Genomic DNA, 16,598 nt, shown 5'->3' with positions numbered 1-16,598 from the left:
TAAATATAATATTCTCTTTTTGATTGAGAAAGAAAAGCAAAAATACCTTTTGTTCATTCAGCAGGTCTGTAATGGTTTGTGACATTTCATCCAAACTCTGTGCTGCCTTGACCAGGTTATGTAGAGCACGAACATGCTGGTGAAGAGGTTCAAAGTCACAAAGTATGGGAACCCTTAAAAACAGTACAGGATTACTTTTTTTCCACACTGTTAGTTTCATACTCCAATCTATTAAATTATTAAGTGTACATTTCAACAACACTAAGCTTCCCTCTGTGTAAGGCCTGTACTTTCTTAATTTCATCTATATTATATCGAAAAAAGGCTACTAAGACTCCCTGGTATTTTTGTTTAAAAGCTTGGGCACTTCTTTAAGGAGTCCATAACAATAAACACAGTGATGAGTCTTTTGTCTCAAGGAAAGCATTTGCCAGTAGTCCCTAGAGTTCCAATGACAGTAACAGGAGTGACTGAATCTCTAATTGAAGCGCTTGTGTTTGCAATGACTGTATTTTGTCTCCAGTTGGATTCTCTCCAATCCAGCTTTTCCTTCGAAAAGGCAATTAATTCTCTATTATTTTCTTTTCATGACAGGTAACCTAAATTAAACAACTGATTCATATGTCATGATCACATTTCAAGTGTAGCAAGATAAGCAGAAAACATGAAGCAAGAGTTCATTTAGACTAACAATATAGTAAAAGCAGATTACACTTCAATGTATTCTGCATTCTCTATTCAATATATAGGGCAAGTGGCATCAAGTATATTTTTGCAGAATTAAGATTTCAATAATTGCTCAAAACCCATAATTTCAGAAGGCTGAAGCACCGTAAGCAAATCAAAACATCATTTCAATTATGTAGCTGAGACACTCAGTGCTGATAGAAAAGGACTTTGTGCTGGGTCTCAGTTTTCTTATTGCTTGCTCTCTACATGCTAAATGAAAGCACCAAAGAAATTACTTCTATCAAATTTCTTCTGAAGATCAGCATCTACCCAACGTGTGCGACAGCTTTTGCCCACTTGAGTTGCAAGTTCACCACTATCCTCTGTATTTTTCACCAAATGCAACCCTGAGCCCAGAAACCAGGAGGAGTGACATAATCCCACCTCTGTTGCCATCAAGTGGAAAGCTACATCACTACAATTCAAACAAATTAAAACTTCTTAAGTCAGTACTGGTTTTCTGACAACAGCAGGGCAAAATCCTTCCTGAACTCAGTATAAACTTCCAGGAAGGTTGTAAAATTCTCACAAATTAAAAAATCAGGCAAATACTAGGAATAAAATCCCATAGTTGCACTTTCTTCCCCACAAAACTGATGAGGAACAAGCCAAGGAGCAGAATAAAAGAAATTAAAAGGGTACATCAGTTAGAAAATGACCTACAGCAAATCCACTGTCAAGCTAAGCTCACTACACTTATTAACTCCACCAAGTCAGGATAGTCAGGAATTCTGAATCAAAAAGAATGCCAGTCCAAAATACAGGTGAAAGAAAGCATTGAATTCACCTCCTGCCTTATTCACCAGTAACAGGTATTAGGCTGACATTGTTGGTGAACCTGACAGATGGCAGTTAAGCATCCTACTCTTGCATTTATCTTTGTAAATGTAATCCCAACTTCGTGGGACTCTGGCCCAACAAAAAACAACAAAAAACCAAAACAGAGGAATCACAGCAAATCTCAAATCTCTAACAGCAGATCTCTTTTTGGAGGAGGAGGATGATACATAAAACATCTGACTGTGGTCATACTCATAGATCTCCTAGGGAAAACCTTACACAGCACTTGCTACTGCCAATTTCTGGCTCATTACCTTGGTTGGCATTCCTCCGCCTTGACTGCTCTGAGTTTGGAAGCTCACACTAACAGTCATCTTTTTCACAAAGATATCTCCCAGGTTCTAGATAAAGAACTAATCCTGTAAATTGCTTGTGAGACACACCAGTAGCTTTCCTGTCTACATATGCATGTCTACCTCACTGTTGGTAAATAAGAAACAAAGAAATAGAGCTTCTACTCAAAATGATGGATTTCCATAGACAGCAGAGGCACTTAAGAGAACACTTTTTAGAAAATCAGTTTAATAAAATTGGAGAAAAAGTAGTAATTGAATATATGAGATCTCTTAAGATCTCATGCTGAGCTAAAGACATTTATTTTACTTCTTCCAGAATACCACACAAGAAAGAGCAGAAGAAAAAAGAATCAAATCTCATTCTGATCTGATATAACATAGTTATGAGTATATTTCAGTTTAAAACTGATGGCAATATTTTTTGCTTTTTAGTTCTGAGGCAGATCAAAGGAACACTCAAAATCCTTTACTCAATACTGAATAGATCTACTGAATAGATATGTTCAAATCATCAGAGCTTGAGCACACATATACCTGCATTAAGTCAGTGAAGATCACTGTGTAAGAATGGTTGCAGATCAGAAAATATCCTTGTTTGTTCTTCACAGAAAATGACCTAAGGGGCTGGAAAACTGATGGGATGTGGAATCCTCAAGAAAGCTATTTCCATAATACACAAAGTGTAAAAAGGTGCCTTACCTGAGTAATGGCTGTACTTCTGAAGGACAGAAAGACTGCAAAAACTGCAAGTCACTCAACGAGATGTCTGGAAGCTCACTATCAAATCTGCGAGGTTTTCGTGTCTGTAAAGAAGATAATTAATTTACACATATCTGTAAAGTATCAGATTACTAAAGAAGGATTAAAAAGAGCTTAATAAATAACACAGAAAAGTTAGCAGTAAATTATCTCTTACTCAAAAGATTTTTCATTTTTAGGAAACCATGTCTGGTCCTGTACCACTAAAAAAACCTCTTACAGTTGTAATGATTAACTATCCTTAGTGCTTGAGCAGCAGTAGAACAGAGCACTCCAGGGAAGGGACCTACAGTGAGCATCTAGTCCAACTTCCTCCCTATTACCAAGCTTCATAAACATGGATGCATTTAGAAGTTAAGGGCTAAGAGATGGCACTGTGCTGCTATACGTACAAGTATTAATTCAGTTCAGTATCTGAAACATTGGCATGAGTAGCATTTTATTTTCCAAGTAGCCTTTAAATTAAAAAAAAAAGCTGAAAAGGAGAAGCTGAAAAGGTTAAAGAGGCAAAGTGAGATGGCAACATTAGAATCAGGGAGTTAGCTTAGTTCAGTTAACCAAACTGTATAAAATCAAAGCTAACAGGCAATGCTTAATTACAATGCCCTCATGTTATCAGCCAATTAAGAGGCAAAAATGCTTTTCCACTCATCCAGTGATTACATGGAAACCTTTTACTTGTTTTTACCATCCAATTAATTTTATTGCTCTATTATTCACAAGACAATTAGATGATCAAATTATTCCTCCTGGATTTTTTTTTTCTGACCGTTAGGAGTAATTTTTTTTCAATACCACAGACTAAAAAAGGACTGCTAAAAAGGAGAGTTCACATTTCCTCTCCCACTGATCTGCAAGTTACAAACCAATGTTAATACAGGTCACTTGAAATGGCATAGAACACCAGCTCCCAGCTTTTTCACCTGTGTCACAGCAATGCAAAAGATATATAGCTCCAATTAATTAAGCCCAGGTTTTTAATTTATGAAACTATATAGAGATTAAATAAGCCCAAAGATATGAGTACATACACAAAAGGATGGAGGCCAGGAGTCAAGTCCTCTAAACAAACGATTCCTTAGAAAAGACTTCCCTGAAGAAAAAAATCCAAACAATCAATCTATTTAAAGGAAGAAATCCAACATCTCAAAAGAAGTCAACAGAAGTTACTGCAGTTTAATAGATGAACTATATTTGGAAGCATTACTACTTATGACTACATAAAATTACAAATGACCACAGAACATCAGGAAAACCCACCATTCAAGCAGAACTTCCTGCACAGAAGCCTCTTTTTGCTTAATGTTCACACAGGCAAAAGCCTCAACTTATTTTCCAAATTTTCACTGTAATCTTCCTCAGTTCCTTTCCAAAAAAATTGATAAACTTTCACTCAGTTTTCTTATTTTAGCTGTCCATTCAGAACATAAGCTGCAGACTTTGCAGAAAAAGTAATCAAAATTCTTTTAGCAGAATCTTTGTAATTATTTTTTTAAAACTTATGGTAAAGTTTTAAAAGACATGAGTCTTAGTTCTTGGATTCTTCTGGAGTAGTACAGAGGAAGTCATAGCCATAGCCAAATATTCCGTAACAGTTTAAGAAGTGTTATTTAAAAGAACAATAAAGCTCAGAAGGCATGTTTAAGCACAAACCACATTCAAATGTGATCATGAGAAACCGTATCTTTTGAAACCATTAATCACAACTTTCACCTTATTTTGGTTAATCTATATGAAACAGTTAATTGATTTGATTAATAGAAAAATATTCTTTTGGTAATAGGACCAGCATGCACTTCCTATTTAAGTAAAAGAAAATTTTCAGGTATTGAAATTAGAATATGATGAAAATTATTTTAACTACAAAGACAAGAGATATACTTTAACACAATTCAGCTTCACAGAAAAGAAAATACTTACTAAAGAGTTTACCAAAAGATTCCCTTTTTGCCTTTTCAGCTTCATATAGGTGTTTCCCGTCTTTTATTAAAGCACCTGCCCACTGTGAAAGGGGAAAATACGTAGTTAGTTGTTAATTTTTATGCTAACACAAAGGTTCGGTCTCAAAGTTTTACTTACTTACCTCCCTGTAGTGTTTTATGAACATTTTTCTCCTCACAACCTCAACAACAGCTAAACAGTACATCTGAGGAACTGTGCTGAGAGCCTCTACAACTTTCACCCTTTCCAGGAGCTCTGTTACAAGACGAAGCAGTGCTTGCAGTTTCTCTCCATCTTGGTCAGCATGCAGCATCACAAAACAACACCACCTACAAAAGTCGATTACACTTCAGAAGACCACATCTTATCAATTTTTTCCCATTTAAATTAGATTAGCAACATGCCTGGATGAAATGAACAATGACATCATTTCATATGGGACAACAACAGGCTAACTGAAAGTACCACGCTATTCAGAATTCAGTGGTCACCCAGCAGTCTCCTATTAATTTCTCACAATAGAATATCAACATCAGTGATCAAAAATCAACACCTACCACCATTTTAGTTAAGACATTGTTTTTGACAAGTTCTTAGCATAAATAACCCTAGGAGTAGTAATAATGCAACTTTCTCCATTAGAATTAAAAAAAGCTGATACATCCTGAGCAAAAAAAGGACTAGTTTTATAAAATACTTATTGAAAAGCTTTAGCAAGAGGTATTAAAGCTTGGAATGCTGTCAAAGAAATAAGAACACAACACTCTTTGAGAAGTTCACACAATGCACTCAGGCACTACAAGCAAACAGCCCCTGTAACAAATTCTCACATCTTGTAACCACATTGTCAGTTTCCTTAATCATACAATCAATAGATACATTTCAAGCACACACACCAATATAATCAAGCCACAGGATAATGAGAAGATGATGAACTGGTATGCTTGAGGAGAAACATGACAGCAACATCCTCACCAGAGAAGATTTAAGGTGAATGTATATCTCACAAGTAATAAAAAACATATAAAATTGCTTTAATTGACAGAAGTGAAGCAAAAGTGAAATAATAAATACAAACAAGTTAACATTAAGCAATCAGGAATATATACTAACAGAGAGCAATTAGGAATACATACTAACAGAGACACTACAAGATATGCACTCTTGACGTTCTCATAGTAATAATTTCCTTAAGACACACATTCCTTAGACAGCCTTGCTGCAAGTGGAAGTAATATAAAGTTGAAAAGCTAACTTACTTCAGTCTGACTTGCAGATTATTTGCAAGCTCCTGTTTGGCAGTGGTACATTTCTGTTTAATATCTAACAGTTTTCTGTGATTAGTTAACATAATCATCAGCTGATTTGCATGACTCAAACACAAATCAGGCAGCACAGAAGGATCTTTCAAGTTCTCAGCTCTCTTCTGATTAGCCAAAAATCCCTAGAGGAAGAGAGACATTTGTTACACCAGCTTTGTGACAATAAAAAGGCATGAAAGTGATACATCTTTAAGAATACAAGAATTTTAACAAACTTACTGTAACCATTTCAAAGTATAACCAAATGATACATGAAGAAAGCAAGTGTCAAAGTTGCTTTCTTTGCATTCTGTAGTCTGGCCCAAATCAATCTTGTTAGGTGTTTCACTCCCAAATAGTTACCAACACAACTCTAATAGAACTTTACACAACTAACCAACACCAGTCAAAGACCAAAAAACCTAATGAAGCAGAAACACAATTACTAGGATGGAGGGGATCAACCATCATTTTGACTTCTGCTAGCAACCATCTTCTTAACATCTGGCATTTGCAAGATTTAACATCCACTCAGAGCATGTTCAATACTACTGCGGGCTAAAGAATTTATATTCCTTGCATAAAGAAATTCACACATGAAACTAATTCTTACCAAGAGCCAAGATCAAGAGCTACATATTTTATCTGCATGCAGAATCAACACGCACATCATAAGTAAAGGAAGAGACAATTTATAAAAATAAATGAATGGCAAGGATGAAGATTTGAAAGTTAAAGTCTCTGCCAAGTCTCAAAAAGGTACAAATTCTAAATTTACAGTAGCATTTAAATAAGGTGACAAATTCTCTTTCCAGCTGACTGCTAGGCTTCTCACTCCAAAATGGGATTTGCAAACTTGAGATACGCTGTTCATCCAAATGAAGAAGGAAAAAATAGCTAAAAGCACTACTCACAATATAGGGCAACCCAGCATAGGGATGGGAAGACTAGCTTAGCCATCATGCTAAATTTCACTTGAGTTTAGCAATGGCCTACAACATAAATACCTCAAGACTGTGATTTCGTACAAACTTGCTTCTAAATTTACTCACCAGATTTATCTAGAGACAGGCTCCATTTTTAAACAGTGCTGCCAGAAGCACTGGTTGTATCCAACTTCACAAACTAGACCAAAGAGGCAACAGGGAGCATGGTCCTACACAACTCTCAGCCCAGCACACCCTCCTCAAAAGGGGCCGCTAACTCCCCTCAAGATAGGGAGGCAAGACTGTTCATTTATTCCTACTAATAATATATCAGTGTGTAAACAGGAGTAAGAAACTCATGCCTTTTTTCAGAATCTCAACTCCAAGGTGATGGTGAAAATCTGAACATCATCATGTATTGCCAAATAAACTTTCATTTACTTTCAGCAGCAAACAAGACATTAAAGGAAAATCCTAATTATCAGTTTAACGGATGCTCTTTACAGAAAGTGTATTTAATGAAGTAACTTTCATATGATACTGGAGTGTTTGGTAAAAGTAGGCACTACATATAAAATATGTATTTTAAATATAAAATAGTCTTTAACTAAATTTCTTATAACTTAAAATGACACGGTACAGTGAAAGCATACTACAATACTGATAATCAACCATTAACCTGTTCCCTGATCCTGCATCACTGAGTGATAAATTACCAAGGACTCAGTATTTCCCATCAAAATTAAAACTGATCTACTTAACTCTTATTCCATATCTAACTAAAGTTCTGATTTTCTAGCTGTAGTTTTAAACCGTGTGAAAACATGACAACAAGATGTAAAAACAGCCAATATTTAAACGTCAAATTATTATGAAATAGCACCTTATTGACCAATCCCACTGTGATATGTTGAAACCTACCCTGCATAAAGACATGCAATTGGTTCATTGTCACTTTAGCAGCATACATATATCAAAAACCTACCATCTTCCAGTGTTACACACACAGCTGTGTATTACCTGAGCAAGTTCTTTTTGTTCGTTCACCAGTCTGCTGCAGCTTGCTATCATCTGGTCCAATGCATAGAGCCTGTCTTCAAGACCTTTAATAGCCTTCATGTTCTGATTATCTAGTTTGGCGATAGTTTGGCGACATTCGGCCAGAAAGGGTTGGATGATCCTTGGATCAAGCTAAAAAAAAAAAGAAATTTATTGATAGTTGACACATTGAAAGGTTAAATCAAGTTACCTAAATGAGGTTTTTTAAGCTCAATATTTTCTTCCTTTTTTTTTTAATCTAATATATGACTACATCCATCATCGATTTCAGAATTATGAGTAAATGAGTCTGGGTTCTATACCACAGCATGAATTTTTCTGAAGTATTCCAACCAGACCATCACAGCAACCTGAATCCTTATAAAGGGAAGGGACACTGGTTGAGAGGACGAGGTGCAGGAGGAAGAGGCACCCATGACAGAGTCCATACAGCTACAATCAAAACCAATGATGAATGTGGCTCAATGGAAAGTGCAGAAGGGAGGTTAGTGCGAAAAAGCTGCAGGAACCATCAATCTTTTCCCACTAAATGAGTGTTTTAATTGACTACTTAAAAAAGTAGATCATTTCTAAGCAACTGGAAAAGATCCCATGGAAAAATAGTAAATTTGTCATACTTTTAGCTAGAGGATTTTTTCCTAATGGAAACACATTTTAGAAGTAATTTCATAATATTCCATTACACACCACTATCCAGAGAAAAAGAAGTATTTGAAACATTAAGAGTCTACCAATGTCCACAGATATTAAGGGTTACTCTTCAAGCTTCACTGTAAGAGTAGTAAATTAAAATAAGAATTATAGAAACAACATAGCTAATTGCTATTTCTTACAAAGGTCAGAGTTTAGTGTAAATCTGAAATATATTAGTTAAGAACATAGTAAAAATCATTCGGTGATAGCAGAAGATGAATAAATTTGCCCAAATTTATCCAAAATCGTTATGGTATGCCATCTCTTGCAAGAGAATCCAGCAAAAAGGATGCTATTTGTGAGGCGACGCTGGCTGTCAAAGCACTGGCTTCCTTCATCAACATGCAGGGCTTATGCCACTTACAGAGCACACAAATCAACCCCCACCCTCAAAAAAAGCATTTATTTGACTCAAGAGTAACTTAAGTAAAAGTGTATTTTCCTGTTAATCTACTATTTAACGAAGTTTTCACACAGAGCACTTTATTCTGGAAACAACTTTCAGGGGGTGGGGGGGTAGAGAGAGGAATCTAGAGAGGAGAAACAATAAAAATTAAGGAGCAACTATAAAGAACAGGTCTTCCATTTACTTCAAGCAAAAACAAAACAAAAACAAACACCACCCCGAAAACAGTAACAACAACAAACACCAACCAGCCAACCAAAAACTTCATGGGAAAGTGCCAAAACCTAGCAATTAACCCAGAACTCCTTAGAATAAACAATTAGTGTTGTTATTAATGTGATAAAATACATCCAAATCCTCTGAAAACAAACGTTAATTTTTCATATGTGATGTCTTATGAATCTTGGTCTTTTCTCAAGTCACTTGTCCATCTTCAAGAAACAGTAACAGAAGTATTTAACCAGATTGATTTTACAGGATCATCTTCACTTCCATCCTATTGAGGATTACTCCCTAAGACATCCTGAATTAGTCCACTGCGGCATCCAGAAGATTTTCGTAACGAACAAAATACTAGAGAACAAAATGGTTTTTTTTTACTCTTGTTACCTTCTTAAACTAATGGTGTTTTATCTCTTTTTACGAAGAATCGCTATTCTTCTAATTCTTTTCTTACCTATTTCCTCCATCCACTGTTTTCATCCCATCTTCAACCTAATTGCAACTGTAGGATCCAGCCCTACTTTCACTGGTAGATAAGACCTCTTTTTCCTTCTCTTAAAAGTATCTTTCATTTCTAGCCTCTTATTTAAGTGGTTACAACAGCACTAAACAAAAACATCTGGTTAGCTCCTCCTTACCCAGTGCTTTTACTGCAGCCAAGGTTTCTGTAATTAGAAGGGCTGTTTTGTAGAAGCATGTAGAGGCTAGAACTATCAGAAACTTAGCAACACTCAGTGCAACACACCAGTTAAGTGGAGACTACCAGTACCAAATGTACAAAGCTCTTACTTTGGCGCTTTAGGCTTTCAGGAAAATCTTACCTGACTTCAGTTTTTAAAATAAGAATTGCAATCACAAATCATTTGTACAGGTCATATTTCCAAGAAGAAAGGGGCATGGGGGAGAATGCAGGCAAAACAATTAGTAAAAGTTAGTGCCATTTTATTCTATTATTCTAATTTTTTTTTATATTAAAGTGTCACCTCGGATGAATGTTAAAAGGAAAATTATATGGCAAGATATGAATTTGGGATTTTCTTTTCCTTTTCAGCTGCAAGCCACTTCACTTTACAACTAATTCTAAATCAATGGTAAGGAAAGATTCAACCCTTTGCCTGTGCTGCTATCAAAACTTAATTAATGTTTTCTTAATGAGGATCAGGAAAGCATTACTTCAAAGCTTTGGAGTTTTTTGTGAATCAAAATGGATCAGGAATGATCAATCACAACTGCTCTGGTGGTAGCCAGAATACTTTAACTGAAGCACTTTCCCTACCTGCCAATTATGCTTCTGCCAAGAATACAAAAAGAAACTGCATTTTTTTCAGGTTCTATCACAATTTTTTCCCATAAAAATTGACTGCAGTTACAAAACAATTCCAACAGTCAAAATAAAGGATTTCTGCCTAATCTTGGATAAGACATGGTCAGAAAAGAAAAGTACAAGACAGAGTCTCTAAAATATGTGGTATATGTCAGATTATACTACAAGCTGATCAAAAACAGTAGGGTATGTACTTAGCCAAAGTATTCTTTGCATTTTTGTGTCTTTTGGATCTCTGTAATTTATTTGGAAGCAACTGCTTAATGTCCATCTCTTCAAATACTGATTTTTAAACCATACTACATTTGTGTTCTGTTAGTATTACATAGAAATTGAATAGATGGCTTCAGAACCATCTAGCAGGTTCTGTTACTCTTGTTTTCACATAGTACAAAGTATCTTATAGTGTTACTGAACCAACAGGACAGAGAACTGTCTCAGACTTCAGTCAGTACGAAGTCTTTTACACACAAAAAATTGTGTTTTGCTAAGGAAAAAGAAAACCTGTCATGTCCAATCTTTTCCTTAGCCTTTTCTGCACTACTAAAATCTTAGACAGCCCTTAAAATTAAGCCAAATTCTCCAATTAGTTTTAAGACAGAATCAAAATATCAACGTATAGAACCAACCACACACCATGATGATCCCTACAACAGATGGGTTTTAGAAATCACTGATTCAGTCTTCCAGTCCTACCATACAGAGGAAATAAAGTGTCAAAGATAATAGAAATTGCTTTCTTTGATCAAGGTACATTCTGTTGTAATAGTATATTATACCTATCCAAACAAGGCTAGAAAATGTAAGAAATATCAGCTACAGTGAAAGCAAAGAGAACAAAAATTATAGACAAAAGGATTTTAAAAGGTTATAAGGCTCACTGATTAAAATATTAAATTTGAAAGTAAAGTGAGCACTGTTGTATACCTCCAGCAGCAGAAATACAAACTGACTGACTGGGTCCTTCTGACCACCGCTGAATCAGCTAATTGAGAATGCAGAGATACAGAATATAAACTTATCCCAATTAACCATATAAAATTTTCTGATATTTTAATAAAAGCTTAACTATTTTGAACTCAACAATAATTTTGGTCCAGGAAAATCTTTATTTTTATTATAAATGTATTTTTTATAAAAAAGGCAAAGAAATAACAGTAGTGTCACTTTGTTTATATGCTACAAGAAGCTTTTGGCTTTCCAAAAGAAATGGCTATTTGAAAAACAAGCAAGATAACAAGCATTCATAAAATTATACATCTTCCTAAAGATCAAATTCTTAACATTCAAACTCATAAAACACTTTCCCCACACTTATCCTTCCCCAGTCTCTGCTTTGGCTTTCATTCAGAAAGTTATCCCAGAAACAAGTTACAAAAGAGTTGAGTCAGTCACTCCAAAAGCATCTGCATCTGGAAAAAAAAGCAGCAGCATTCAAGGCAATGCAATTTGATTTAAAAAAGAATTATTAACTTACCCTGCTCATGGAATCAAAACATTTTCTGACCAGGGATTCAACATCATTAGGTCTATCTTGAACATTTATCCAGTCTAACAAAGACACATTGAAGGAAGGCTGATCATCATCTTTCAATTCTACTGACATTTCACTGTCCTGGACAGTAGCATTTTGACCGGATTCCTTATCATCTTTTACATTTTCAGGATCTGTGCCTTCCAAAGCTGAATGTTCAACTGACTTGCACAATGATGCTAACATTGATTTACTGTTCACTTTAGGTACATCAGGATAAAGCACCAATTCAGCAGATTTCCCATCCTCAGTTTCTTCACTTTCTGCTCCTCCATATTCAGGTGAAGACTCCAGTCTTCCTAAACACTCTCTGTAACTATGTCTTGTTAGGCACTCCAGTAGTGGTATCTTGGCCATGACAGAAACAGCAGAACCCAAACTGTTTTTAAAAAGGGAAAAGAAAAAAATCCATCAGTATTTAGAAGCCAACGTGACACAAAATCTTAGATAAAAATCACCTACAACAGGAACTGATATTCATTTTAGAACTGAAGCAGATTTCAAAATTATTTTGCCACTGTCCTCTAAAACTTCTGTGTTGAATATCAACATCATGAAAGGACAGCTAAAGAAGTTGGAGTTTTTGCTCTCTTCCACTGCTGAATATGACATCTTCTACACTTCCAAGCTTAATGGATACTGAATGAAAAAAAGGACAGTTCAATAAACTGAGAAACACCCACTTATTTCTTTGTTTAAACACACAACTGGGACTTATGTTTCCTATCTGCATGGATATCAATGCTTATTATCAGAGCTTTGAGTGTCCTCTGTCTGACTACTTTTGCAGAATTAAAATAGTTTCTATTTGGTAAAAGCCATTAAGCTCAACTTTTTTTTTTTTTTTTTAAAGACAAAACATATTTATGATTTTTTTTTTAAGGGTCCAATTCCGATTTATATTCTATTAAGCAAAACACTCACAGAAATACCATAATACTACAGTGGCTATAAAGATGTAAAAGATTTTCTTTGAAGTAACACTCAGAGTTTCCAAGACACAAGCACAGACATACAAGTGTTACATATACATACATGCCCTCTATGCCTTTCAAAGGTATACAAATTAATTCAAAGTTTGTGTTATGACTTCATACTTTCAATAAAGATTGTAATTCTAAATATCAGTTCAAGTTTTTAAAAACCAATTAATTCAAAAGTGTAAATACGTATTTTCAAATGTTGATGTCTACATTTGTTATCCGGCTTTTTGTAGTGCACATTTGGAATTACTCCAGCTCATAAGCAACTGTTCACTAACAGGCTTATCTTCCACATAACTCAATGCAGGTTTCTTTGTGCTGACAAATACAAGGAAAAATGTCAGTTATAAAAAGCCAGTAGTATATAACAAAAAAGAATGTTCTCCATGGCACAGAATCAAACAAATGCATGTTTGGTTAAGCAGAATAAGCACCAGACATAAAACACTTAAAAAGACTTAAGTTTAAAATAGAGTAAATGTGGAGATTAAGAATTCATTTAATTGCAAACTTACTGTGTAAGTTTCAATTTGATGTCATCTATGGACTGCAAATAGCTTGAATACACATTATCAAACTTGGAAAGCAGCTTTCGGTAAGACAATGTACAATCTTCCAAGTTGGCCATTATGGCAGCCCAACCTTGATGCTGAAGATGTTCATCATGTACGAGACCCTCACAAAACGAGCAAAGCTTCTTGGCAACCTCATACATTTCCTGAAAAAACAATCAGCAAAATAAAAATCAGGCTATTGTTGTAACTTTATTGAAGATATTAAAGTAACAGTATGAAATTTAGACAGCTAAAAAGTTGCATACCCGACAACTTAATAAAAAATAACATTTTAAAAAAAAATTAAGAATAAAGGAAGTTAAGTAGATGACAAAAAAGTATGCACTATTTACTGGGAACTATGTTCATAACAGAGAGGTGAAAATTGTAACTCCAAAACCACCTTATAAAATTAATTAAACACTGCTAATAGAAAATATTCAGGACATACACACATGAATAATAACCCTTGTAGTAATAATATGATAGAAAAAACTGGCAATCAAGGTCCAATAAGGAGAACACTTTTGATGAGCCAAGCAGAAGCTGAGAAGAAGACAATAGACGACGCACAATCAGTCCGCAAAAAGCACAGGTGGATTGGGTGCAAGAAGAGATGCATGAGGAAACAGCAGGGCAAATGATTTCAGTCTTTCATTGATTAATTCACCAGACTCAACATGACAAGTAGCACTACAGTGTCACCAAAACTCTAAAACATACCCTGAAACTTGGCATCTGCAAACCAGTGTGGAAGTTTTTCTGTTCAAGTACTGGACAACACAGAGGCATCTTACAGCCATAAGAGTTTATCACCCCACTTGGCAAAGATAAAACAGATCTACATATGGCAATTACCAGATCTTCATAAAAGTCTATTAACAGCAATGCCCATTATAATCAATTCCAAAGTTTCAACTAGTAGGAAGAGAAACTATTCTTAAGTTTAGGAATTTAAGAAAAAGGCTGTTCCCCTCAAAGGTGCTACTAAAACATCAAAAAGTAATAAAGGTCATATGATAAATCCTTCAGCTCAAAACATTACCAGTTAACAGTCTCCCTGGAAAATACTTTCATGTGCACAGCTGTAATTTATGTTTTAGTATCTATCTAACCTACAAGAAAAAAGTCTTTTCACTTTCTTCAGGTTGAGCATGCAGTTAAACCAGGACTGAACACAACTCTTCGTGCTATCATACATGTGAGAAAACCATGCATGGAAAAAATAAGTTAAACAAAATGCAGTGAGAAAGCAAGATTAAAAACCTAACACATCTGTATATTTCAGAATGCATTTGTTACTTAACACTTGGTTAGCAGCACATATACACACTCAAAAAAATTTAGGGACCAACAATACTTACGTTCTGAGATAAGCCACATTTTAGCATTTTACACCAACATTTTACAATTCATATTGACAAAACCTGAAAGTTAAGATCATCCTCCCCGTTTCAGAAATCCAACCCTTGTTTGATAGCATGACAAAATTCTACTGTCCTTCAAATCACTAATAGCTATCAACAGATGAACAATGAATATTCAAAATAGTTATATATGCAACTCCAACGAAATCTGAAGTTGTTATTACAAATTCCTATCACTTTGTGGTAGAGATGGTATTTCTCTTCTTGTTTTCTGAACTTTGGCAGCTTTCTGTGCATGTGAGAAATGATTTCCGGTTTGAAAAGAATGGTTACTTTAATTGCTGCCGGAACTTTTGCTTCCTAAGGAAAAACATCAACCAATAACACAACTGGAATGGTATCCAGAAAATGCTGAAATCTGCAAGTCATTTTCTCCAGACCATCCCCAGTTTGGCTATACAATTTAAATGTACATAAGCTGACTAACACAATATTAACTTGAACATTTGAACATTTTTTTTTTACTGTCTTAAATTCACCTTGTATACAAGTTATTCAAAGGCAAACTGCACAGCATATAAAAAAAGTGTAATTACTGCTTCCTCAGTATTATTAAGAGCCAAAAGAACAGGCTGTTTTACCCTAAGGTATACCGACAAAGTATACCAAGAACATAAAGCTGAAAAGGTAACTAAATTTCTCTGTTGCATTCTAAAGTACATCCTGGAAACATACACAAACATTTTACTTTCAACTCACAAAAATTATTCTCTCTCAAAGTCAACCTTCGTCCAAATGAGGAGCCATACCACTCCAAACCACTATGAGCCGTAGCTCCATAAGTGAGAGCATATACAAAAACATACATTAGTTTCAAGCAGTTTAAAACAACATAACCCATCTACAAAATTAAAACTAATCATAAAGTCTTTATATGCAGCTCCTCCAAATAAGTATTTGGAAGACTGGAGTCAGAGGAAGAGGAAAGACTGGAGTCAGCTGTCTCTTTAAACGCCCTAAGTAGAGGGTTTTGCCAGTTCTGTTTTCCTTTGGACAAACTCACTTAGCACCGCACAGCTCAAACATTTAACATGTTAAAGTATGCACTAGGCTTCATATGACCAAACTTTCCACCCTGAGACCTTTTCTTAACTAGTGAGCAATGTTTGCTTTTTCAGCTAGATCTATTTACTGTGTTCACAATACAAGTCAAAAACTACAAGTTAGATCTGCCCTATGAAGCTTTATTATATGTCACTTTTGATACTCCTTCCAGAACCTAAGTGTTTCCAATTTAAGATTTTTAGTTTAAACAACCTTGTTTCCTCAGCAAAACATTTTTAAACACAAAACAGAAGTTACAAGAAAAAAAAAAAAAATCCTCACAACTGAGATCATGTGTTACACAACTGAAAACCAGCACCAACACTCTGTATCTAAGAGTCTAACCTGTGGCAATTTGCTCAAATTTAAACAAATCAGGAGCTCCTGTCCCAGCACTCTGGCTCCTAGAAAAACAAGGGCAAACAGTATTTCCCAGGGCAGCAAATTAATATTTGTTAATTTTTCAGAAACCTTGTAACAGGACATTCTAGTAAGCATCAGAATCTCTCATATAAACAGATACATGCCCAAAGGAACCATTATATAAAAATACCCCAACA

The 16,598-nt window shown here is 35.1% G+C and overlaps 1 protein-coding gene across 3 annotated transcripts in view; it reads right to left on the bottom strand.

Annotated features, from left to right (window-relative positions):
• Nucleotides 1-16,598, bottom strand: part of RB1CC1 (RB1 inducible coiled-coil 1) — a 65,839-nt gene that overhangs the window by 23,960 nt on the left and 25,281 nt on the right. For all 3 annotated transcript variants that reach the window (XM_040059174.1, XM_040059179.1, XM_040059185.1), the window contains 9 exons: nucleotides 13,529-13,731; nucleotides 11,974-12,409; nucleotides 7,813-7,983; nucleotides 5,825-6,009; nucleotides 4,708-4,894; nucleotides 4,545-4,626; nucleotides 3,656-3,717; nucleotides 2,565-2,668; nucleotides 47-173 (listed from right to left, as the gene is read on the bottom strand). In XM_040059174.1, coding sequence (XP_039915108.1) covers nucleotides 47-173; nucleotides 2,565-2,668; nucleotides 3,656-3,717; nucleotides 4,545-4,626; nucleotides 4,708-4,894; nucleotides 5,825-6,009; nucleotides 7,813-7,983; nucleotides 11,974-12,409; nucleotides 13,529-13,731 — 1,557 coding nt within the window. The remainder of the gene's footprint in view (nucleotides 1-46; nucleotides 174-2,564; nucleotides 2,669-3,655; nucleotides 3,718-4,544; nucleotides 4,627-4,707; nucleotides 4,895-5,824; nucleotides 6,010-7,812; nucleotides 7,984-11,973; nucleotides 12,410-13,528; nucleotides 13,732-16,598) is intronic.

This window comes from Hirundo rustica, chromosome 1 (assembly GCF_015227805.2).
Source record: "Hirundo rustica isolate bHirRus1 chromosome 1, bHirRus1.pri.v3, whole genome shotgun sequence".
In the NCBI taxonomy this organism is placed as follows: domain Eukaryota; kingdom Metazoa; phylum Chordata; class Aves; order Passeriformes; family Hirundinidae; genus Hirundo; species Hirundo rustica.
Note: the sequence above shows the minus strand (reverse complement) of the source record. Positions and strands in the feature narration are given on the sequence as shown.